The sequence below is a fragment of the Colletes gigas genome, unplaced genomic scaffold (assembly GCF_013123115.1).
Source record: "Colletes gigas isolate AHSC1104 unplaced genomic scaffold, ASM1312311v1 Colletes_gigas_Sc00007, whole genome shotgun sequence".
NCBI lineage: Eukaryota > Metazoa > Arthropoda > Insecta > Hymenoptera > Colletidae > Colletes > Colletes gigas.
Window position 1 is genome coordinate 635,185 of NW_025106636.1, and position 26,539 is coordinate 661,723.

The following is a 26,539-nucleotide window of genomic DNA, read 5'->3' on the forward strand; positions in this document are numbered from 1 at the left end:
GGGACCGGTTGATAGAGTTTAGAGTTCCTTTACGGTGATGTCTTGTTGTTCATTGTGCTGTGCCGTTGTGCGGTGTGTCAACTCGTCGGAATATTCGCAGGAAGGTCGCGCGTCGGTGACAATTACGACCGTTTGCAACATCGATACCGACAACGTAAATCGAGTGTAATCAACAGGCAGTGTGTGGTGCTGTGGAGCAGGGGATGATGAGGGCCGGAGGGATAATTCGGGTGGCGACTTGAGGGCAGAAATGTTGAAATTTGGCAGCAAGAGTGACGTTACGGTGGTGCATCGCGCCACTATTCGACTTTTAGACGACGCCGAAATTATCCACTGCGACTTTCAGGTAAGGCGCCCGTTGGCTAGTCGCACGCGACGAGCTATCGACGACACTTGTACACGCGCTTCTTCTACCCCGTTTTTTTTTTTACCCTGCGACCGGTAACGATCGGCCAGCGAAATAAACCGAGCGTTCGTTCCTCCGTCAACTCGAATTTTTTCTCTATTTTTCTTACGCGCGTACTTGGTTCGTTCGGTCGAAACCACCATCCCGGTCGATTTTACCAAATTATACATACACGACTGTTCTTAATTGTCAACAATTCTTTTCTTGCATATCACACCAGCAAAGTTTGATCTTATCGTTCGAGCAGGAAGTTTCTACGAACAGTCATTCCGTTTAATTATCTATGCTAAATGCAATGCAAAGTGTTTTTCAGTGTGAATTTTCTGTACAATCATTGGAAAAGAATATAGCGAGGTATCCAACATGCAACAATACAGCGATTACTAGCAATTAGCTTCCCGCTTGTGTTTCTTACAATGTTCAATAACTTTTGAATAACATTAATGTTATCAGGATTATTGTAAACGTTTGATATTTTTAATTTATGCGCTGTAAGATATACCACTGTCGAGGATATATGCAGATGTGAAAAACTGGTGTTTGAGGTCAAACGTATCATAGATGTGCATCGTTGATTGTTTTTTTTTAATACACAGGGCTGTACAGACCTTGGATCTTAATGATACGTTTGTAATCTTAAGTCGTTACGCATCATTAAAGAATTATGTATAATTTGTGCTTGGGATCTAATTTATGGAGGCTTAAATGCATTACAAACGTGAAACTAGTGGCTAAAGATTTACTAAACAGGTTTCCTAATAGAGTTCAGTATATTGTAACTAACAGCGTATATATTTATCATAGAGTATCTTAATTATCATACGAAAACAAATTATCTATGAAGTTTATAGATTTCTCTTTTAAACCGGTAGATTTATTTTTATTTGACACGCATAGTAGTTGTTTTCAATAATAGTTTGCATCTTCTGTTACCATAAATTCAATAGCAGACTGTTATAGTAGCTTTGTATACAATTTTTGTAATCATTTCTACATATATTGATGCAGTACGTCCCATCTTAATATCTAAATATTGTATTGCCGTGAATATACATAGACTTGGAATGGATGTGGGGAAAAGATGTAAAAAGAAATGAAGGAATTTAAAAACGTTACTTCAGGAAAAGTTGCAATTGTTAAAACTGATTTTAGAAAATGAATACATAGGTTGATGGTTAAGAGAATCTATATGTTTAAATGATTGGACGAATTTTGTTATTTGTTTGCGGTAGAAAATATAGTGATTCTGTTGAAAGAATTGTGAATGACCTTGAAATAAGTTTGATATCTTGTAACATCGACCGGCGCGGCGCCGCGGAGTCCGCTATTAGAGTTTCCGTTTACGCCGCTTCGGTCACTAGTGACCGACACTCGGAACTTGCAATGCTTTCTAAGAATCATTAATAGAGACTGTAAAGAAATTTCGCATAATTTCTCCGTCGCTGATACATCGATAGAAGGATAAGCATCTCATTTGGCATTTATGAGTTCGTGATATGTTTTTTACTCTCTAATACACAGATGTACATACGTACTGTACTGTTTGTTTGTTGAGTTACTGGGAATAACAAAATTTAATGGTTCTTGAGGCGTGTATGCAACTTGAATCCCCCGATCGCGATGCTTACAGGTTTGGAGAATTTCTACTCGTACGATCTGACACGTGAAATATAATTTGTTCGATAAGTTTCGTTCCAGCTTCGTTCCCTTGTGACCGTTGAGCCATAGAAGCTCGCGGAGAGAGCTCAATAGCAGAATGCATGTTTTCGCGTTTTATCGCCTTTTGTTCCCTACCTTCCTGAAACGAAACACTTTTTTCTTCCTACTCGTGTTCGTTATGTAATGTACAGGGTGTTCGGCCACCACTGGGAAAAAATTTAAAAGGAGATCCTGGATGCCAAAATAAGACGAAAATCGAGAATATCAATTTTTTGACTGAAAAAAAAAAATTTCAAATCATTCTGAAAAAATTATTTTCGGTTGCGGGGGTCAATTTTAATCATTTTTTGTGAATAGACATACACCCGAAATCCTACCCACTTTCTAGAAAAAAATTCAGTAAGTGGACAAATTTTTCGGCGAAAAAAAAATTTCAAATCGTTCTAAAAAAAATATTTTTTGTTGCAGGAGACAATTATAATCATTTTTGGTGAATAGACATACCTACGAATTCCTACGCACTTTCGAGAAAAAAATTCCTTATGTGAGGCCTGAAAATGGTTCCTCAAAATTTCATGCGTATCTTTAAAACGTCATAACTTCCGAACGGATTGGGCGATTTTAATTTTTAAAAATGCAAACTACGCGTATTTTAGCGAGGAATATGTGGAGATTCCAAAAATATTCGAAATGTTATTCCTTGACTCCGCAAAACGAGAAGAACCCCATAAAAATGGTCCAATTTTCAAATGTCCATAACTCCTACAATAGTGAATATATTTCATTGAAATTTTTTTCTAAACTGGAGCTCATGGATACCTACGAAAAAGTATTAGGCAAAATTTCCGTGGAATGAAAAACGAATTTTTAAGAAAAATCGACAGGGGGTAGGTGCCTAAATTTCTCGGCGAAAAAAAAAATTTCGAATCGTTCTAAAAAAATTATTTCTAAGTTCAGGAGTCGAATGCAACCATTTTTGGTCATTAGACATACCCTCGAAATCCTATCCACTTTCGAGAAAAAAATTCAGTAAGTGGACAAATTTTTGGTCGAAATTAAAAAATTAAAAATCATTGTAAAAAAATTATTTTTGGTTGCGGAGGTCAATTACGATCATTTTTGGTGAACAGACATACCTACGAATTCCTGCGCATTTTCGAGAAAAAAATTCAGTACGGTTGAAACTTTAAACGTTAATAACTTTTTAACGAAATCTCAATCAACAAATTGGTATTCTTGATTTTCGTCCTATTTTGGTCTCCCGAATCCCCCATTAGATCTGTATTTATTCAAATTGAGGATAATCTTCTGGTGGGTAATGATTAGTTTAAAACAACTTTACATAAATCTTGTAAAACTGTGTTTTTGGATGGAAATATTACTCGTGTCCACGAGGCGGTAAATCCAGCAGAAATGAGAGAATTATCACTGCTCGACGATATACATATGTATAATATTTATGTAATCGGTGTTACATGATAAGTGGCTATCGTTCTCGGTGGAATAAAATAACGAGTTTCCGGGGTACTTTAATCTTTCGATTGCTCTGACCTTACGGATCTTTTAAACGGAATATTATCAGTAGAACGTTTCGACTTTTACTGACAAACAACTGCAGATAGAAAACGACGCGATAATTAATTATGTTGTCTTTGTTACAGCCTCAGCACAAGGGAAGGTACATCCTGGAATATGTATGCAAACAACTCAACATCATGGAAACGGATTATTTTGGACTTCGTTACGCGGATCACTGTAGGCAAAGAGTAAGTTACGTCGCATAATAGTGCAACGAGTACGATAGATTATTTTTATTGGACACGATCGGTTCTCTGGAAATAAATTTGTGGAGATTGTGTTTGGTTCGTTCTAAACAACTCGTTATTATTTCAACACATTTATTTCGCAACGCCATTACATACTACCGGGCATTCCGTTCCAACGCTACCAACTACAATCAGTAAAAATAACTACACAAATTTCAGGCTAGATAACATTTCCAATTTGCTTCGTTGTATGCTAGGTATAGTAAGTTGCATCGTTGCATGGGTTAAAAGAACAGTAACTCATTTCTTACACCTTCTCTATACTGGCAGTGACCATTGGTTTATTTTATTTATTTAAAAGGAAGCTTGGACCACGCGTAGCCACTTGTTAATATTAAAATTTGATTCAATAGGTATATGAATGGTTAAAGAGAAATAATTTGCGGAACAACTTGTGCATTGGACGAAGAAATGGAGAAGATTGTTGTTTAGCAACGAGAAAAAATTTAATTTCGACGGTCAATTTTTTTTTTCGTCGAAAAATTTAGGCACCCAATTAGATTTTCGGTAAGGAATTTTTTTCTCGAAAGTGCGTAGGAATTCGTAGGTATGTTTATTCACCAAAAATTATTACAATTGACCCCTGCAACTAAAAATATTTTTTTTAGAACGATTTGAAATTTTTTTTTCCGTCGAAAAATTTTACACATTCTCGATTTTTTTTCTAGAAACTAGGTAGGATTTCGGGGGTATGTCTATTCACCAAAAATGATTCTAATTGACCCCCGCAACCAATTATAATTTTTCCAGAACGATTTGACATTTTTTTCCCCGGTCGAAAAATTTTACACCTTCTCGAATTTTTTTCTAGAAAGTGGGTAGGATTTCGGGGGTATGTCTATTCACCAAAAATTATTCTAATTGACCCCCGCAACCGAATATAATTTTTCCAAAACGATTTGAAATTTTTCAATGTAATTGTTAATAATTTTTTAACGAAGCCTCGAACAAAAAATTGATATTCTTGATTTTCGTTTTATTTTGGCCTCTAGAATCCCCCATTAAAATTTCTTCCCCGGGAGTGGTTTGATAGTGTATATTGGCGAAGGTCCCGCTAACAAAGAAGAAAAGATCAGAAAGCTTGGCGTTGTGTTATTATTATCTATCCTTGATTCGCTCTTTTACTCTACGTTCGTCAAGATGCAAAGTCCAAGACCGTAGCTCGGCTTGTGCAACTGAAACTTAACCGTGTTTTTTGTAACCGCGAGTTATCGGTAACCGTGTTTATTTTCATTATCCAAGCACTCCTGTAACAGTTAGGATCTCCAGGCTGTGTTTCGTCACAGTGTCTCGCGCGAGCAATAATAAAATTGGCAGAAAATATAAACAACTGCACACGTACGACGCGTGACCAGATCAGAAAGAAGCTAATTTTCTAAACAAAAATAACTCATCCTCAATATTAATATGAAATTATTCATATTATTATATTACGTAATATCATGTGTGTATATAACATGTGGCTGTTCGATCTGATAAAATTATTAGCGTTGGTTAATTATTTGTTTGTTTGTTATTTATTCTTTCCATCGATTCAACAATGTTTCGAACGTAATTACAGAATCCGATTCTGATTTTAATTTAATTTTTATAACATTCTCATTCGATGTATTATACAATACAATATTTTATTAATGTATTTCTATTCCATATTTATTCAAAATTATCTCGATAGAATTGTGATCGGGCAATTGCGTGAATTTATCAATAATTGCTCAACGATCGTATAATGGATATTCCTTTACAATGTACGCTTCATGTTTGAAACATTTATCTTGAACGAGGAATCTTGAAATAAAAAATTGTATTTACACGATCATTTGAACCATTCTATAGCTAAGGCTGTTTACCAATAATTAACTTTTTCAAGGATTTGTCCGTTTAATTTGTTTAAATTATTTGAAGCCATGGAAGTATTTAAGGTCGAAAATAAATATTCATAAATAATGGAAATAATTCATCCCCATAGAGATTTAATTAATACAGTCAATTATTACGTAACAAATTAATACCTATAATTTAATAATCCGTATAATTGTTATGCATCGTACATTACATGTAAAACTATTTTGTTTCAGCATTGGTTAGACTTGGCTAAAACGGCGATCAAGCAAGTGAAAGGTTAGTTTTGCACTTTTAATATAATGTCGGTTTAACAAAGAATTCATTTTATTTCCAAGCGTTTCTTTCACAGTATAGTTTAAATATTCAATCAACTTTTCTTCTTATCAACCTGATGATACAAAATAAGTAATAAATTAATTGTCAAGTTTAGATGTCGAATGATATAAATTAGTTGGAAAAACAATTATTGAAACAAATTTTGGTCCAACGGGTAGAATTTTTACACCGAAAACAGAATATTATTTACAACGTTCAAAGATTATAAATTCCCTTTGTACGTATCAGTTGATACGACGCAAGTTTTTCTAAATTGAAATTCGATATGGAACTTTGTATACTCGACCATGATTTAAAAGTCCAGTTTAAAGTAAGATACGAGAAATAAGCGTTTGTTTAGAAGGAACTTGAGCCCCTCTGACACAAGAATGACAACGAATGTGACTGAGAGAAACAAGAGGGCAAAATAAGACGAAAATCAAGAATATCAATTTTTTGTTCGAGGCTTCGTTAAAAAGTTATCAACGTTTAAAGTTCCGCCTGTGGAACGGCGATCTGCGTAGAGCTGCGCGCGCACGATAGTGGTTCTCATCGCGGGAGACTCTACTTGGTAACTTTAAACGTTAATAACTTTTTTACGAAATCTCAATCGACAAATTGGCATTCTTGATTTCCGTCTTATTTTTACCTCCAGAATCTACCATTAAAATTTTTCCCCAGGGATGTAAACAGAGGGTAAATTCTAAATAAAAATTCTTATTTATTTGGGTTTCGAGTTTCAACAAAAATCACGATAACGATAATAATTCCATCCGACTGGGACCGTCTTCTCCAAAATTTCTTCGTTCAATGCAATCTCATATTTCTATCTATATTCTATTATAACTGAGAATATTGTACAGCCGCATTTTGTTATTCCTTCGACGAAGAAAAATTTGCTTGCCCCCCTGTAGAAAGTAGAATGAATTTGATATAGGAGAAAGTAGACTAATTCAATCGTACGTAGCGGTGAACAGCTGTGGCCAAGGCTTCGATTGCTATGCCTGGCTTGGTACCTCTATATTCATTCGCTGTGGGTCGATGTCACATGAAACTTTTAAACCCTACCGACCTCCTACTATTCTCGTGGATCCGAATAAACAGAGTGCATGTTAATTTCAGCAAAGAAAAACTAAAGTCGATAATTAGCTTCGCGGTATGCAGGCAGAAAAACACATACTGTTTGGTCCCTTCATATTTCATGAGCAGAATTATCGGAATCGTCGCAACCGTGGAGGCAAAACTTTTGCTTAAGGACATTTACATCGTAACTTGTAAAAGATTGAATATTTTTTTTCTTTATGGAATCCAAAGATCCGGTAAAAAGAAAACACTCCCTTGACAACTCAAATGTTTATTGACATGGAAAGTTTCATTTTTACTAATTGTTATTTCATTGCGAATGTGTTTCAGACATGGACCCGATTCTCTTTAGTTTTCGCGTGAAATTCTATCCACCGGATCCTCTGAGGCTGAAGGAAGAAATATCTAGATATCAAGTTTATCAGCAACTGAAGAGGGATCTTCTCCATGGACGACTGTATTGCAGTCCGGACGAAGCAGCGTTGCTAGCGGCGTGCATCGTGCAAAGTAAATTGATGCTTTCTTATCACTAGAAAGACTGAAACTTAGTATATGTATACCTATATTGCCCAAAAGCAGTCAAAATAACTGTGCATTGTGAAAGAATAACTAACGTGTAGAGAAATTTGTTTAAAATTAATTTTTAATATTATGAATTTAACAACTTGTTAGAACAAGTATCACTGCATAAAGATTCGAATAACAAGTACTACTTTAGCTTATCGAGAAATTGCAATTTATCAAGTATACGGCCAAATCGACAATTTATCGTGTACTTGTATGTTATCATGTGTCGGTAATCGAAAAAAAATGAAAACTGTTATTTCAATACAGAACTAAACTTGGTCATATAAGAAATTTACTCGATTCAATGATAAGAGTCATTTGATTATTTAAAATTTCCCAAGCAGTCAAAATGAGTGCTTTTGGGCAATATAGGTATAACACATATATGTAAGACAACGGACAAATTTAAGGACTTTCCAGGAGAATAACCAACACGTGTTGCTCTATAGAAAGAAGTTATAATTTATACATAACATATATACAGTATTTACAGATAAAATGGTTAATTAGTTACCTATAGAAAGAGAAACGACAATTTAAATCATAATAATAAATAAAGTGATTTTTGTATTTTAGGCGAATTGGGGGATTACGATCCTGAGATCCACGAGGGGAACTACATTTCCGCGCACAAATTGCTACTTAAACAAACGGAGACTATCGAGGAGAAAGCTATGGAACTGCATCAAACACAGTTGAAAGGGTACACGGGGGAGCAAGCGGAGACACACTTCCTTAGGTTAGCCTCACAATTGGATACATACGCCGTTGACCCACATTCTGTTAAGGTAAGATGCAGAAAGATAATCGTTCCATAGAAACGTATCGTGTTGAACTAAATTGTTCTTTGAGTTCCCGACAAAAGAGAAATAGGCCTTAGATTTGCATCCTTTTCGTTTGCAACGTTCAGCGTACCTCGTATCCAGAAAGATTGCAGTATGACCAGTATCGTCCTTCGCTATACAACACAGAAAGTATAGCAGTTCTCAGCTGATAAAACCGATTCAATGTCACGGTACATCCTGGTGATTATTTCTACATTAGATAACGATTGTGTTATCCAACCGTTGCGTTGTGTGTTTTAACAATAACACAAAGTCTGCGCTGCTTTACGGCTGGAGGATTTTTAAATCTCTTAATTACTAAAGCAATTTGTAATTCGTTTCTGCTTTTCTATCCTTTTACAGATCTTTCATCTTTTCTCGCCGATCTCTTCGAAGGAACAGTTTTTCATAAAAGATCGTCGATCTCCTCGTCCATGTTATGTACATTTCCTCTGAAAATATCATTATTTTCTAGTCACTGATCAATTTTCTTGGAGCTACTTGCACTTATTCACTAAGGCATATTATTGTTTCTTTTTTTAAACCCTACCAACCAATCTTCGCCAACTTTCAAACTTGAATAACACTTTCCATGCTGTCTTCTTTTAATTCAGTAGCTTTCTCGAAAAGAACAACAACATAAAGTCTCCAAAGACTCCGAGAAAAAAATTCGAGGTGTGAAATTTTTCGACAGAAAAAAACAATTTCAAATCGTTCTGGAAAAATTATTTTTGGTTGCAGGGATCGATTACAATAATTTTTGGTGAATAGACATACCCTCGAAATCCTAACCAGTTTCGAGAAAAAAATTCGAGTAGGTGCTGAAATATTTCGGCAAAATTAAAAAATTTCAAATCGTTCTAAAAAAATTATTTTTGGTTGCAGGGGGCAATTACATTCATTTTTGGTCATTAGATATACCCCCGAAATTCTACGCAGTTTCGAGAAAAAAATTCGAGTATATGCTGAGAGTTTTTGGCAAAATTAAAAAATTTCAAATTGTTCTAAAAAAATTATTTTTGGTTGCAGGGGTTGATTACAATCATTTTTGGTCATTAGACATACCCCCGAAATCCTAAGCGGTTTCGAGAAAAAAATTAGTTACTGAAAATTTCATGTCTGACCATACCGTTGACATGTTTCACTGAAATTTCATGTTTATGTTTAAAACGTCATAACTCGTGAACGGATTGGACGATTTTAATGTTTAAAAAGGCAAACGACGCGTATTTTAACCAAGAATATGTACAAATTTCAAAAATATTCGAAAACTTCCTCCTTCAACCCGTAAAATGAGGAAAACCCCATGAAAATGGTCCAATATTCAAACAGCCATAACTCCTATAATATTGAATATATTTCATTGAAATTTTGGGAGGAAGTAGAGTTTATGGGTACCTACAAAAAAGTATTAAACAATTTTTCAGTAGGTCGTTAAACAAAATTACTAAAAATCAAAAACGAATCTTTAAGAAAAATCGACAGGGGGTAGGTGCCTAATTTTCTCGGCGAAAAAAAAAAATTTCGAATCATTCTGAAAAAATTATTTCTAGGTTCTGGAGTCAAATGCAATCATTTGTGGTGAATAGACATACCCTCGAAATCCTATCCATTTTCGAGAAAAAAATTCAGTAAGTGGACAAATTTTTGGTCGAAATTAAAAAATTTAAAATCATTGTAAAAAAATTATTTTCGGTTGCGTGGGTCAATTACAATCATTTTTGGTGAATAGAGATACCTCCGAAATCCTACCCACTTTCGAGAAAAAAATTCAATAAGTGGACAAATTTTTCGTCGAAATTCAAAAATTTCAAATGGTTCTAAAAAAATTACTGTTAGCTAGGGAGATAAATTACAATCATTTTTAGTTAATAGACATACCCCCGAAATCCTGCCCATTTTCGAGAAAAAAATTCAAGAAGTGCCTGAATTTTTCGGCGAAAAAAAGAATTTTCAAATCGTTCTAAAAAAATTATTTTTAGCTAGAGGTGTGAATTGCAATCATTTTTGGTCATTGTACATACCCCCGAAATATTACGCAATTTCGAGAAAAAAATTCTTTACAGAAAATGTACCGTGTGGCCAGAATGTTTCCCCGAAATTTCATTCGTATTTTTGATTTTCGTCTTATTTTGGCCTCTAAAATCTCTCATTAATACCGTACACAGAGAATGAAAAATAGATTTAGTCGAATCACTGCATCATTTTTTCTTCTTTCGGTGAAGCTGTCCGAGCAAATTCATTCAAACATATTTGGGAGAAAACTAGAAACAAGTATCGTGTAATAGGTGGCTTTGACTCTGGCAGGTCTGGGTTAGGTTTTTTCGATCAGATACATGGACAATTCTAGGCAAACAACGGTCCACACGAATCGATCAGGTTCTGAACTCACCATTGCCAATGTTTTGATATATTTAGAAACACTTCGAGTCCAAAGAGCATCAGGTATATCAATTAGCCAAGATTTTCGTTGGAAATTTGCTTTTTACCAGCGATCATATGGTTTTTAGTAGTTCGGAACATAAATGTTTCTGGAAAGTCGGTGTTTTGTAACATTCTTCGGCGCGAAAGCTAATATCTTTGGTGGTAAATGCGTACAGTTTGGCGATCGGTACAGATTTTATAGCTTCATTTACATTTGTTGTCGATGCAGGATCCTTGGGAGCAGAGAATTCTTCCTGACCTTAGGATTATTTTATCCGCTTCTAGGCGTACGGGCACCCCTTCCTGACTTCAAGGCGATCTTCGTAATGGCCGTCGCTACAACGTTATTCCAAGAGCCGTAGAGATCTGAGTATTGTGACCCCCTTTACATCTGCCGTCTGTGGAGACTGTTACAGCCATAGTAAGTGTTCTCTGGTGCTGGTAGAATTTGGTCTGTAACCCAGCGAGGTAAAATGCTGTTTCCTAACGAGGTTGATCTGTCAGTATGCAATTGGGCGCACCGTTGAGTGCTGATATCGATCAGATATATGTTCCTTCATTCTCTTTCATACAACAGATGCGTCGGAGTGCAATGCTCCGCAGTAACAAATCATTATTGACATTTCTACCTTGCCATTATTTTGTGTCCACGTAGTTGCTAGCTGGATAACTGAAGTAGTTGCACAATATACTTCCTCCGTTATCATTTCCTTTGGTTGTGATTCGCAGTCTCCGACTCTAACTAACGATATCGTGGTGATCTCTACGCGTGGTCTGGCATCAGGCAGGTAAAACACACGCGAGACTGCAAGATGACCGCGCGTTTTCTACATTTTCTTTATATGCAGATTCAACTTGTTACCAGAGTTGTGCAACAAGTTAGTTTTTTCATGTATACAGTAATTATTTATTGCCAAGAGTATAGGAGATTATCAAGAAACGAACATTATAGATATCTTTAACAATGTTTACGTGGAATATCTTTTAGCCAGCTCTTATGTATTTTTATGTTACGGGCAATGCATGAGAACTGAAATTTTGTTTTTTTTTTTATGGCTCCAAATGTCTTTTGCTGTTAAGGGTTCGACGATGTTTTTGTAGCATAGTTGGAGCTCTGTTGTTGTTCCCGCAGGCTCTGGTCGGTTCTCGAACCGATCGTCCAAAGCTACGGATCCCGCGTGCTTTCTCTTCCTTCTCGTAATTACGGCTAAATCGGAGCCCCCCGTGAAGTGGGAATTTGGTTCCTCTTTCCTCTCACGAGATCTCGTATCGTTCCTCCTCGGTGAATTGTCCGATTCACGCTCGATCGTTCGAATGGTGACAGAGAAAAACGCAAGGTTTTGTTAATCAGATCGCGCGAGGGGGTGGGGTGGGTGGGATGAGACTGAAGAACAGTGCTTGTCGGCCAATCAGAATGGGCTGCCCTTAGTATACTGATTTTAATCAGAAAAACACCCTTATCACTTAGCATTACGCTCTAGGAATATTCACGAATAAGTGGGGTTTTTCTCAAATTTTTAGGGGGGTTTCAAGGTCAACGCATGGTCGAATGAATATTAAAATATCCTACATCTTTCGGCCACCCCTGGGAAAAATTTTAATGGGGGATTCTAGAGGCCAAATAAGACGAAAAAGAAGAATACCAATTTGTCGATAGAGGCTTCGTTAAAAAGTTATTAACAATTAAATTCGAAAATTTCAAATCGTTCTAGAAAAATTATTTTCGGTTGCGGGGGTCAATTACAAACAGTTTTGGTGAATAGACATATAATCGAAATCCAACCCAGTTTCGAGAAAAAAATTCGAGAAGGTGTGAAATTTTTAGACGAAAAAAAAAATTTCAAATCGTTCTAAAAAAATTACTGTTAGCTAGGGAGATAAATTACAATCATTTTTGGTGAACAGACATACCCTCGAAATCCTAACCAGTTTCGAGAAAAAAATTTAATAAATACCAAAATTTTTCCACGAAAAAGAAAAATTTCAAATCATTCTGAAAAAATTATTTTCGGTTGCAGAGCCCCATTACAATCATTTTTTGTCATTACGTATACCCCCGAAATCCTACGCATTTTTAAGAAAAAAATTCCTGAAGATGCCTAAATTTCTCGGCGAATAAGAAAAATTTCAAATCATTGTAAAAAAATTATTTTCGGTTGCGGGGGTTAATTACGATCGTTTTTGGTCAATAGACATACCCTCGAAATCCTACCCATTTTCGAAAAAAAAATTCGAGTAGGTGCCTAAATGTTTCGGAAAAAAAAAATTTCAAATCGTTCTAAAAAAAATATTTTCAATTTCAGGGGTCAATTACAATAATTTTTGGTCATTACACGAACCCCCAAAATCTTGCGCATTTTCGAGAAAAAAATTCAATACTGTCTAAACTTTAAACGTTAATAACTTTTTAACAAAGCCTCCATCAACAAATTGGTATTCTTGATTTTCGTCTTATTTTGGCCTCTAGAATCCCTCAGTAAAGTTTTTCCTAGGGGTAGTCGAACACCCTGTATTTCGAGATATTTGTGCTGAGATATTCAATTGGCACACCCATTATAACGATATTAATATCTTTTCGATTATATTTTTGTATCGTATGTGTCTCATATACGTAATACGTTTCTATGAACATTATCCAAAACATACTCGATGTACGGAAGCTTTTTAAATTTCAATGTAAATCAATTATTTCGTTCAATAATATGAAACCATTAGAAGATTATCAAAATATTGTCAACAGTTCTAAATTCTATTGCTTTGTTAATGATTCTAAACGACAGTCTTTCGATCGTTTCCCGTTAAAAATTTTAATATATTTATTTTTGCAGGACCAGAAAGGTGTGCAACTTTATCTCGGTATTAATCACTGTGGAATTCTAACGTTTCAAGGATCTCGAAAAACACATCATTTCCGCTGGCCGGAGGTTCAGAAAATCAACTACGAAGGAAAAATGTTTATTGTGCATTTAACGATAAGTGAGGTAAAGCTTCTAAATTTTCCACTATAACCATTTTACGACTTGTATAAAAACGTAAACAGAACTGTTTGATAGCTGCGGTTAGATATTTCAATGCTCGTTCCATGAAAAATAACATTTATTATATCTATACATCCCATCAAAATGTATGTTGTATCATGTTTTGGTTGCAGATCTATCGATTACATGATTTATATACTATTTTGAAGAATAGTTGAATGAATTTCCAAGAATTTATTACGCGCTGTTTACTATTTACACGCGAGGTCAATGACCTCGCGACGTAAACACTTAAAATCGAACACAGCTACCCTGTCGACTTCAGACAAAAATCGTTATATCTAATTACGCTATCTACTTGAAACAAGTGTCATTTTGAAGGTCTCTTCATCCTCCATCCGATGAATATAACTACTGTTGTAATTTATGCTGTTTCGACTAGTGTTATAGGCGGCAACATTATGTTTGATTTTTTGGGGGGAAAATATTCTTGCGGTTGTTAGTTGAATTTTATGAATGTGTGTATGTACAGGAATGAATCGAGTACAAGTCTCTCACTTACATTATAGTTACCTCTTTCTCTCATTGTACGTATTATACTTAAGCGTTAATTATTTAAACTGTGTCAATTGTTATTCACTCGCAAGAAATAAACAATACTCGATAGTTTTAAAGAACAGTATTAAAGCTATGTAATCGCGTAATTTTTATCTATATTGGTAATGTTATTACTGGTGCAGTTGTTCGAAACAGATATTTTTCAAAATATGCATATACACATATGTATAGCTTAACATTCATTGAACTCTTTTCAATGCAATAAAACAATTGTTACTTATTGCTACGAATAAATCAGTAAATTTTCGAAACATCGATTATTTCATGAAACAATTTCATCTTGTTCCTTCAAGTATACCGTGTGCCAATTTGATACGTGCGACTCTTATATCATTAGAAACACTCCATCTTAATATGTTGGATATTTTACATAATAGGAAGAAATATCAGCTATCTACATAAGTTATGTGGGTCACGTAGGTAGTCTGAAGCATTTACTTGGTTAGTTTTAATTATTTAATAAAGAAAACAGTCAGGTATTTATTTGCCTCAAGAGAAGGAAAGTATCTCTTCAGCAGATATGTCTTTATCGCCTGAACTAGATATTTTTCAAAATTATCGATTCTTATCCTTTCTATTCTATTATAGTAAAACTAATAATAACAACAAATTTTTATCAAAACATTGACTTCTCCCTAGTTCATGCTATAACTACACATTTTCTAACGAAGATACTTTTTTTTCCTTTTCTTTTAGATTTGCAGAACAGTTGGGGAATCGTGTCAGCCATGGGGGACACTTTTTCATAGGGGAGCTTTCTTCAATTATCCCTAGCTCGTACAATCTCAATTAGTTTTACACGAAAATTATTGTGGAATGAAAAATTGCATATCCAGACCGAAATAACCCTTTAAGGGCGTTGTAGGGGCACCAAAGGAGCCATAAATTCCAATCCAGAAAGATTGCAATCTCTGCGTTAGTATTTGATAAAAATTCGTAATTTTAAAAGACTATTGGCATCACGTTCTTTCAAGCTACACGACCGTTGTAAACAATATTTCTTCCTATTAATACGGATAAAGCTCGCAATATTGTACTCTTTAATGATAACATCGAATGTATTTGTTACGAACAGTTTATCATTCGTGTTAAACGTTCTCGACCAATCATGTTACTTTCAAAAATTGTCTTCATTCTGTAACTTAGTATTTAATCATTTTGTATTAATAATTTTCGAGAGGATCGAACGGTTGGCCGGGACCGTTAAACGCGAATCGTAAGCGACTTACTGCATCCAACGTCGTTGATTTTGTTCGTATCATTTTAGCAAAGATATTAAGGTGGCCAGTTTCTAATGAGACACACTGTATATTGTGCGGTCGATATTGTTACGGATTCAACTAATCTTATTATTTTCCACTGCTGGGCCAATCCAGGACGTGAGAACGAAGGTGAGTTGTTTTGTAGCAGTTGCACGGGTCGTTCATATTTCTTAACTTAGTATTAAAAGTACATGTTAGACTGATTATCGTCACGTAACTCGGTTTAATTGTTGTTCATAATAATTTGGTCATTAGTGTGCGAATGAACAAGGCCACCGTGGTTCGGAATACCAATGAAACGACGCCGTTGTTTTAAGCCTTTTACATTGGTAACTTGTTATTGTCGTTTTTTTTTTTTTTTAACATTACATCATTAAAATCCAGCATTTATGCTCTTATATAACGATTAACATCGGTTCTTACGTCTCGAGCGTTGTTGATTTATCAATATTTTGATTCGAATATGCGCGAGCGTTATGGAATTTTAAAACAATACAAATACGATATTTCGTCGTTTCTGTTAAATATGTTTAATCATAATTACAACTAGTTGGTAAAATATTTAAACCACCGTGTTAATTCGTCTGTATACCTGGGCTATTACTTACCTGCTAAATAACTTATTCTGATAATTTGGCCCCTTGTTCGAACCGTTTCTTTACAATATTTATTATCGTTTTAACGCGTAGTTAGTGTTCAATGGACAATTTGATCGTCCGAGACAGTTATATCGTACAATTACATGTAGTCCTAGTTTCCAAATCCAACGTATATAGCGTAGAGGTTTTAGTGCAACGTTTTCCCCGCAATTTTCAGAAAAAGCACACTGTTGGGTTTAAGTGTCCCACGGGGTCTAACTGTCGCCACGTATGGAGATGCGCCATCGAACAAATGTTATTTTTCACGTATGTATGCCTTTATTCAGCTGAAATGCTTTCAATGTCTTTAGCACGAACAATCGCAGCTTCCAATCACTTAGCAGTGTTATACATATATCGGATAATACATTAGATATTAGTATTATTTTATTCTAGGTACATACTTTGGATCGTTTAAGGAATATCGTGTCCAACACTCTAATTAACATTTATTTTACATTAAGGGGGTATTCAACTTTAGAACGCAATATTTTAGTGGCTATTTGCAATTTTTTCGGGGAAAAATTTTAATGGGGGATTCTAGAGGCCAAAATAAGACGAAAATCAAGAATAACAATTTGTTGATGGAGGCTTTGTTAAAAAGTTATTAACGCTCAAAGTTCCGAACTTACTGAATTTTTTTCTCGAAAATGCGCAGGAATTCCAGAGTATGTCTGTTCACCAAAAGTAATTGTAATTGACCCCCGCAAACGAAAATAATTTTTCCAGAACGATTTGAAAATTTTTATTTCGCCGAAAAATTACAGCACCTGGCGGATTTTTTTTCTCGAAACTGGTTAGGATTTCGAGGATATGTCTGTTCATAAAAAATGATTGTAATTAACCTCTCTGCCTAAAAATAATTTTTTTTGAACGATCTGAAATTTTTTTTTTTTAGTCGAAAAATGCAGGCATTTATTGAATTTTTTTCTCGAAAATGCGTAGGATTTCGGGGGTGGGTCTATTCATAAAAAATGATTGTAATTAACCTCTCTACCTAAAAATAATTTTTCCAGAACGATTTGAAATTGTTGAATTTAATTGTTAATAACTTTTTAACGAAGCCTCTACCAACAAATTGGTATTCTTGATTTTCGTCTTATTTTGGCCTCTAGAATCCCTCATTAAAATATTTCCCAGGAATGATCGAACATCCTGTATATCAAGGATACACACAATTTTGTCAAAAAATGAAAAAAATCAGAACAGGAATATAATGGGAAAAATATTAAAAAATAGACATTTGGCAACGCTTCAAATTCAAAGAATCTATTTTGGGTGCGCGTGTGTGTGTTCTTTAATACGCTAAAAAGAAAAAATGTTAATCGAGGAAGTGAGCACACATGTGCTGAAAATTCCCTCGAAATCTGTCACCGATCGGTCCACAAGAAGACATCATGGCAACCATTTAAAAAGAATATAGTTTCGCGAAAATCGCGTTCAAACTTTGCTTAATTTTTTTTTAATATCTGTTGATAAATTCTCTGACAGAAACGCTGATAAAAGAGCTTGGTTTCTACAACTCGTAAGTAGTTGAAATGTAAAACCTCCCAAAAGAGTCCAAAAAAAGAATCATCAACTTGCCCCAGTCTTCCCAATGAAATCTCATTAGGCATTTAATTTTGTCGATCTCTAAAATTCACGGGAAATTTGAAAGTGGTGTGATAGAAATCCACCATTTTGTATTACGTCCACGTATTGAAGTCGTAGACGGAAAGACGAGATTCTGTTTTCTAAGCACACTGAACCAAGTTTTAAGTAATTAGATCGACGTGTAATGATATATGGCGACTTGTAATCGGTGATTGTAATTACGACGCTAACGAATGTTGTTCTTTCCTTAGATTACCCAGAGCGTCGGACGCGCCGGTTGTAAGCGGCGGCTCTATATTCTCATGGGGTACGAAGTTTAAGTACACCGGAAGAACGGAGAAAGAGGTGTTGGAAGAGATGAGTCCGCTCGAGAAAGACGAGCCACCTGTACCGCGGTGTCCAACGTCGTGTCTCAGAAGAAAAGCCAGCAGCGTACCAGCTACTCCGAGCACTCCGAGTCAAGATCTCGTTGAAATAAGTTAGTACGCTCGTTGGATCCACGAATCGTCCTCATTTGTAAACCTAAATATTAAAACGTTCGAATTGCAGGATACTCCAGTCTGCCACGGAGCTGTCACAGCGCAGGTCTGGATGGCACTGGAATGTCAGAGGGCAGTTCAGGAGTTCCGTTCAGTTCGCCTTACTGTCCAGATAACACGCTACCGCTCCTGGAAACCGTTTCGGAGGACCAAGAAATTCATGCCAGGAGAAACAACGGTTTGTTTTCTTTATCACGTCGCTACCATGTAATTTTGTTTGTACATTTAACTTTTAACTCTTTTATTCTGAATCGTAACGCATGATTTATGATAATACGAACTTTGTATATCGGATTTCGTCGCTTAACATTACCGCTCTAAGGATATCCTTTTTCTTTAAATTGTATCTAGAAACATCTCAAGAAAAAAATTGTTTAGAGAAGAAATAAGATATAAGAAGACACTTGACGAGCATATTTTTTGTACCATATGGTGCTATGGCTAATATTTACTTTGTAATTACTTCAAATACGAACGTTTGTCAGTTGGAGATATAATGTTCCAAACCAGTTGCTTGGAATTAGAAGTATTTCTATATTATATTAGGTGGGCTGATAAGTTTGTGTCGTTCGACATTCTCAAATTGTGGAGGATTAGGTCTGAGTTAGTTCTTTTGCAGTCTTTTGCAGCCAGAAAAAGAAAAGATTTCTCTAAATACAATATAATGAACCTATTGTCTGTTCTAACTTTTCTATTTAAGGAGGACATACTGTATACGTATACATATGTACATAGTAAAATGACAATTTAACGACTACTAGATAGACACAGATTTGATTTAATTGCATGTACACGTTCGTTTTTGATAATGTTTGAAATTGTTAGTATTGCATGAATAATTTTGTAGCGATTGGATACCAAAACAGTTTCTCGCTTTCTTGTATGTACGGTTTGGTTTACAAAATCTTGTAAAAACGTGTTAAAGCACATAATTAAGAACAAATAAGGAACAGAAAATTTTCCAAATATTAACATTTCTTATTATTATTTCTAGAATGTCAAATACCAATATGAAAAGTAAAATTTAAAGTCGTGATACAAAGCTAATGGAAATTTTACAAAGTATAAAATCTCCCATAGTTGTTACGGGCTGTAATTTATTCCGGAAGTAGGAATATTGAATATTGAATTATTTTTACCGGCGCTTGTTTGGCTTCTTAGGTCGTTGATTTGTCTTTTACTTTTCTTTCTGTTCATTTAGCCGTAGACGAAAATGATACGCATGTGAATGCTACCCACAACACCGCCACCGCCACCGCGTCCACCATTACCACCACCTCCAACACCACCACAAATCGTGCGAAAGTTAGACTGAAATTTCCAATGAGCACGCTGAACCGACCGCAGCTATTGTACAGTCAAAAAATAGTAATAAGCTCGGAGGAGTTAGCTGGCCGTGACATCGATAACGTCGTCAGACAGTATATAAACACGCTCGAAAAGAGACAGAAGGTGGTCAGATCTACCGCCCTGATAATAAAGAGTTCGAAAATGTCAGCGGAGGCGTTAAAAGCCGGTAAAGGGATCGCAAACGAGACATACGTGTTCCCCGGTGCCGATTCAGGAACGATCATCACAACGGTGGTAGACGGTTGTTTCGATTCTAGCACCGATCAGACGGTTACGCGCGTGTCTAAGGAGCAGGTAAGCATGCCCGATCGTCGAGAGAACGAGATTTTATGGCGCGGCTTGTCTATCACGACGAAAACAGCTAACGGTTGCGTTACATCGGCGAGAACCGACCTCGAAGCCATTAGAAACGGAGTCGAAGCCACGAAACGTCAAGAAGGTACAGGTAAATTGGATGATGGATTCTCCTTGAAGGACCGTGACATACACCAAAACTACTCTTTCCTTCCTAACGCTATACCGGATCGTTGTCTCTTCAATCCATTGTTACAGAGTAAATGTTATATGCACGATTATATTAACGATTATCTGTTGGGTATACTGTGTTTCATTACATTTCCGTTCGATTTCTTCCTTTGCATAAAACTACGACTAGCATGAGCCTGCGCCTGCGCCTATTTAAAATAACATATCGTTTCTAACCCTCTCGAGACGGACATTTACTCTAGTTAATAGTGCACACGTGGATTTAATTATGCATATATTACGCATAGAGGTGGGTAAACATTCTACCGACAACAACAAACAGTTGCTTACATAAATTTGTTATCTGTATGCAGCAGAGTGTCCCATGAACATGTTAAATATTTTATTTATTTTCAATGGGACAAATATTATGATAAGCAAACGATTTGTCTCGATGTAACATTCGAAACATTATTCACCAATACAGAGCTCGCAATCTCGACTAAGAATTCGAAATGTAACCGTGTAGTTTGCCAGCTAATTCATTAGAACACTTTTGTTTCAGTCGGTCAACACGAGGGCGATACAAACGACTATTACTTCAGGGACTCCTTCGATCATTCCTCGTCCGAAAGCCAACTATTGGACGCGACAGGTAAACCGCACAGCCGGTCGGTGACGCCTGTACCGCAGATGCAGAAACTTCAAAACTCGAAGCTCTGCCTTCAGCAGCAACAGCAACCGAACCGCCGAGTGGATGGCAAATTGAGACACAAGAGTTTGCAAATAGTGAGGCTTTTTGTTCCGGCGTTTGTGCTCGCGATCACAGTTCTGTTCATTGTGCTCGTCCTGGTGTTCGAAACAGACACGATGCTTTTTAACAGCCTGCGTAAGACGCCAGAAATGGTGGCCTTAAGGAACCAATATTATGCCCCCATCAAGGAGTTCCTGAGGACGAAGCTCGGCCTATTCTGATGCGACCTGACAATGGCCGGGCCGAGGACGTCCTTTCTTGCTAAGTAGCTCCCTTCAGTGCCAAGTCGAGGAAATAATGCTCTTATCGGGACCGAGGGGCGAGAATCTACGCCGTTTTTCGTTATCACGTGTGCTTTCTCTTTTTACGTGAATCTCTTGAATTTTCTCAAACTGCTTGACTCTTTTTGCTCGTCTTCTTTTATACAGATAGTGGACAACGAAAGTATTTAAAAACACTTTCGAGCCGTTTATTTAACGCTTACGAAAGATCAAGTCACATTATGATTTTCAAAATACTTTCATTACGGCGATAACATGCAAGCGTCAGGATTATATATGTTAAATTTGAACAAATAATTCAACGGTACAAATAATATTTACGAAGCAGCTTTTAAAAAGGTCGAATGCACCAAGACCGTACCGAGTATTTAAACAACTAAATAATAAAATATTAAATACCGACCGTTCCTACCTCTAGTTTACGAACAATAGTTGAGTTTTAATATTTTTTATAGACAACAGTGGGTGTACGTGTCACGTCATGCGATAACTTTCAATAATTGTTGCTTTTAGTGCTGCCTTGAAATTAATAACTTTTTTTTTCTCATTTTTCCTCTCATGACCGTTCGATTCGAATGATTACTCTTTTACAACACTAGTTTCGGGTTGTTAATTCCTCTACAATAATTCTGCGACGTAATTCAAAATGAACTCGTTTCCCCAAACCTATTAGCGATTATTACAAACATCTTTAACTAAAAATTATTTAATACATTTTCATTTTCTGGCAATTATATTCCCTTTGCTTTATAACGAGGTTCATTGAGAACAATTCCTTCGTTACGCCATTCACTTTCTCGGTAATACTCACAGTATCAGTCGGTAGGCGAACAGTAACATTTATGTTAAATATTTAATCGTGTATTTGCAGACGAAATAAGTGAGTAATACTTTAAAGAAACACTTTGTAAACGTTATTTCATTTGTCCGACGTTCTTCAAACTTAATATATATGTATAATCCTGCCACGTGTAATGTTGCTGCTGTAATAAAAATATTTTGAAAAAATAATGCAATTTCATTATTTTAAGCGTTACGCGTTTCGTTAAAGATCGTTCGAAATACTTTCGTGATCAGCTATAGATGTATCTGGAAAAAAATATTCTCTATAACAAAGTCTACCTTCAATTTATTGTTTGTTTACTATAATATACACAATTTGAGATACTTAAATATTAGTGATTTCTTATATCTGCAGTCGAAAAGAACGTCGTTTGTACGATAAGATATCCTAGAAAAGGAATTTTCCGATTTTTCGTTGCGTGTTATTTGTTCAGGCGTTGAAAGTACTTTGTTATAGATTCCGTTGAATTCGTTCTGTTTTTCTAAGTCTGGATAAGAAGCTATTTCTACGTATTACATAGACGATATTGCAGACCAGGAAAGTTATATTTGAATTCAATTATGAAATTAGATCGTGTACACAAGTACGTTTTGAAATTAGCAATAGAGTAGACAGAGATTTAGGTTGTTGATTGCACAATATACTTTCACGTTCCAGTTACGACAAAAAATTGTTTAAAATTTGATTTTAACATTGGCAAATGACGTGTATAGACATTGCTGTATTTTCTAACAAACTAACTTTTATAGTCAATCAACTCGTAAACATTTGTTTAAAAATAATTCATCAAAAAGGAAATGCAAATTTTCTATTGGAAATAATGAAACGTATTAAATTAAAAGAATTAAGACGTAATTTATTTAAGTGTACGCGTGTGTGTCAATTTTTGGAAAATACAGCAAACGAATCGACACATTGTAAAAGTAAATTTAAGGAAGCACTTAATTTTCAGTTTAGTAGCAAACACATTCCGTAAATACGATATTAAAAATTATTTGTTTATCGGTGGTACGGGGGGGCGTCGATGTAAATTTCATTTCTAAACTTTTAATTTTTATAAAGTAATGAACAAAGTTGTACAAAATAGGTTTATGGGATTAAGATACAATAGTTTTATTCAATTGCTGATGCTGTCAGTAGTTTGATGCGTAGTACGAGGCGAGGAACATGTTTCTTTATGTTCTGTAATGTTATGCAACCGTCATATCATAATCGGACACAAAATTTTTAGTGATCTTTAACACTTACTCTGGCCAACAGCTGATTACGCGAATACATAGAAATATGTTTAACAAGATGAACGGTTTAACATTCGTAGTTAAAATGTTTCTCTTCATTTTTGCAATGCGATGAAATTACGGTTTAAGAGGAATAAATAGTACGAGAATATCTTTTCTTTTGTTATTTAGACTGTTACCGAGTCTCTTTAACAATGTCGTATTCTAGTTGAGATCACGGCTCGTTTGACTCTATATATAACGTTGACAAATGTTGAACAATCATCAAAACTTTAACATTTCTATTTCTATTTAGAATTTTCAGGGGTGGGATTCTTGAATTTCTTTTCACAACTTTTTCTTAGTACCCATCTCCCTGTCTTTGAGCTTTTCCAAGTTCACTGGGTTTTAGGAACAGTTTGTATCGAGGAAGATCCATAAAAATGTTTAAAACGTGTACAAGTATTGCTTCGATAGGTAATTTGTTTTGGTTTGTAAAATGCCTTTTTTTTTTTAGGCCTTTTATCAGTGCAGAATTAATCTGATAGATTAAGTAGGGTAACAAGACCGTGCAAGTAATGTTGAAGCACGGTGCGAAATTATTACCCAAGTAGGAGCAAATATTAAAAAAATCTTTTCCAAACCATGGTTTATTAGTTATCCTTTCTTATGGAAGTACCGACAAAATAGGATCGGTTGTTTCGAGCGCTTATTTCGTTTGATTCTTTCGATACCAGTTACCGATATGAATAAATGAATGTGAATGATTTTAAGGAGCGACCAATATCGATAAATGAGTATGTCCCATCATAAAAAAACGAGATCCATTTTTACTACATTGTTGTCATAGAAAGGACAAGTAGGAATTAATTAGAAGGTTGAGAAAAAAAGCCGTAAATGGTTAGTTAATTTTGTAAGCATTTGGTACACAATGTATTTGTATGATGTTAGTATTAGATACAATTCCATATATTATTAAATTACGTTTGAAACGCTAATACCGAAAGAAAAAAATCATTTAGAATGTCGAATAGTTCTCGATAACTTTTTCTGTTTTCAGTAGTGTGGCGCACAATAAATTTCTGAGCAAAGCAAAGTCTAGGAAATAGTCTTACATTTTAATTAAAAAGTTTCTTATCGAGTACGAAGCATTAAAAGAATTTTAACGATTTCGATAGTTTTTTTTTATGGTATAGGATTTACAGCATGCATGAAAAGACTACGTTAAATTAAATTCAATCGACTTTTACCAAACTTCCATCGACAACCGAACATATGTACATATGATTCGATAATGTATTCCAAGATTGTTCGTAGAATTTGAGTTTTGTGTGAAACTGTATCGGAATGAGTTGCTATTGTATAAGTTGGAGATTAACACAGATCTGATTAATTTTATTTAAGTCGGAGACTTGTTTGTAAATTCAATTGTTTGTCAGAGAGTAACGATTGGTATTGAATGGCCTACCGCGTTGCTAAGAAAAAATAAAAATATGTTTTCTCAACGTAACTGAAATACACACACATACAAATACAGTGTATGTATGTGTACGCTCTTTAATATAAAAAATGAGATATTTTAACGTTAATGGTACGGGAAAATCAGAAAGACGAGTATATGATAAATTATATATAAACGTTGCTAATAAACCAATCAGTTACCATTATTTATAGGCACATTAGGCAATCTTAAATGGTCAACGAAAAGCAATTATTTATTAATTAAACGTAGATCGTAAGCAACTTTAATCGATAAGAATTTGACGAGAATTTTTTAGTAAAAGTATGGGAGCAAGTTGGTGGAAGATTTTGTTGTTGAATAATTTGAAAAATATTGCCCATACTAGTCTTGCCGATCAAAGATCTTCGTTTTACAGAACTGCACAGAATTTTTAATATATCTGCACATCGATACATCGTATTTATAACAGCATTATGATAACATTGTACGAAAATACTATGTTGGGGAATTTACATTATGTTTCTCGTGTATTTTTACTCTACAAGGCGAAGATCTTTGGTAACTGGAACAGCTTATACGTTATTTTCTGATAGAGACAACATTTCTTGCCACAATTTACAACTTTACGTTCCTCCGTTCCGTCTATTTATAATTTATTTTAATAAACATCACGAATCGGATTATTCTGATTTTCAATGTACAGGGTATTTCGAGGTTAAACTGGCAAACTTTAGGTATGAATTTAGGACCGTAGAAATATCAAGAGATATTTACTTTTAAAGCTATTACGAATTAGAAGTTTCGTTCGTTCGTATTATGTAGCTGTTAGTTCATTGAATACTTCCGTAGAGTAAACTAGTAAACTAATCATGCCACGTAATTATTTCGTTAGCATTCGTTACTTCGTAACTCCTAAAAGTATCACGATAACCCGGAAACACCCTGTATAACATTCGAAATGAATTGTCGATAAAACCACCGATAGTCGTAGAAAATATGAAACATTAATTTGAACGAAGTAAACATGATAACTTTGTAAACAACACTTACTGTTAGCGAAATTTTAATGGGAGATTCTAGGGGCCAAAATAAGACAAAAATCAAGAACACCAATTTGTTGATCGAGGCTTTGTTACAAAGTTATTAACGTTTAAAGTTCCGCCTGTAGATAGGCAATCTGCGAACAGCTGCGTGCGCATGATAGTGGTTCTCACTCAGCCTGAGAAACTCTACTTACCGACGTCTCGACAGCCTCTCAGTTTTGTGAATGAGAACCACTGGGACCAACCTATCGCGCGCGCGCGCAGCTACACTTTAAACGTTAATAACTTTTTAACGAAGCCTCGATCAACAAATTGCTATTCTTGATTTTCGTCTTATTTTGGCCCCTAAAATCTACCATTAAAATTTTGCCCTGCTATGGCCGAACACCCTGTATACATGCAAGCGGTCAGGCTTCTTATTTTTATTAGTTAAGGTATTTATTTCTTTGGAAAAAATGATAAATTGTACAAAGTGCCACGGTATCGAATAGTAACGTTTTCTAGTTTGATTCGTGAAACAAATGTAAACTGAAAGCTTCAGCATAA

At 35.2% G+C, this 26,539-nt stretch overlaps 1 protein-coding gene across 4 annotated transcripts; it reads left to right on the plus strand.

Moving 5' to 3' along the window:
* LOC122396449 (FERM domain-containing protein 5) lies at window positions 1-26,334 on the plus strand. Of its 4 annotated transcripts, none has more exons than XM_043394856.1 (12): window positions 1-346; window positions 3,727-3,831; window positions 5,970-6,012; window positions 7,465-7,641; window positions 8,278-8,489; window positions 13,778-13,930; window positions 15,922-15,936; window positions 16,624-16,712; window positions 18,290-18,516; window positions 18,588-18,755; window positions 19,779-20,372; window positions 20,958-26,334. In XM_043394856.1, the coding sequence occupies exons 1-12, from the start codon at window positions 251-253 to the stop codon at window positions 21,365-21,367; spliced, it is 2,289 nt and encodes a 762-aa protein (XP_043250791.1). In that variant the 5' UTR covers window positions 1-250; the 3' UTR covers window positions 21,368-26,334. The 4 variants fall into 4 exon arrangements, with proteins under 4 accessions (XP_043250791.1, XP_043250792.1, XP_043250795.1 ...); XM_043394857.1 differs by having other exon boundaries at window positions 19,779-20,366; XM_043394860.1 differs by lacking the exon at window positions 19,779-20,372.
* The last annotated feature ends 205 nt before the right edge of the window (window positions 26,335-26,539 follow it).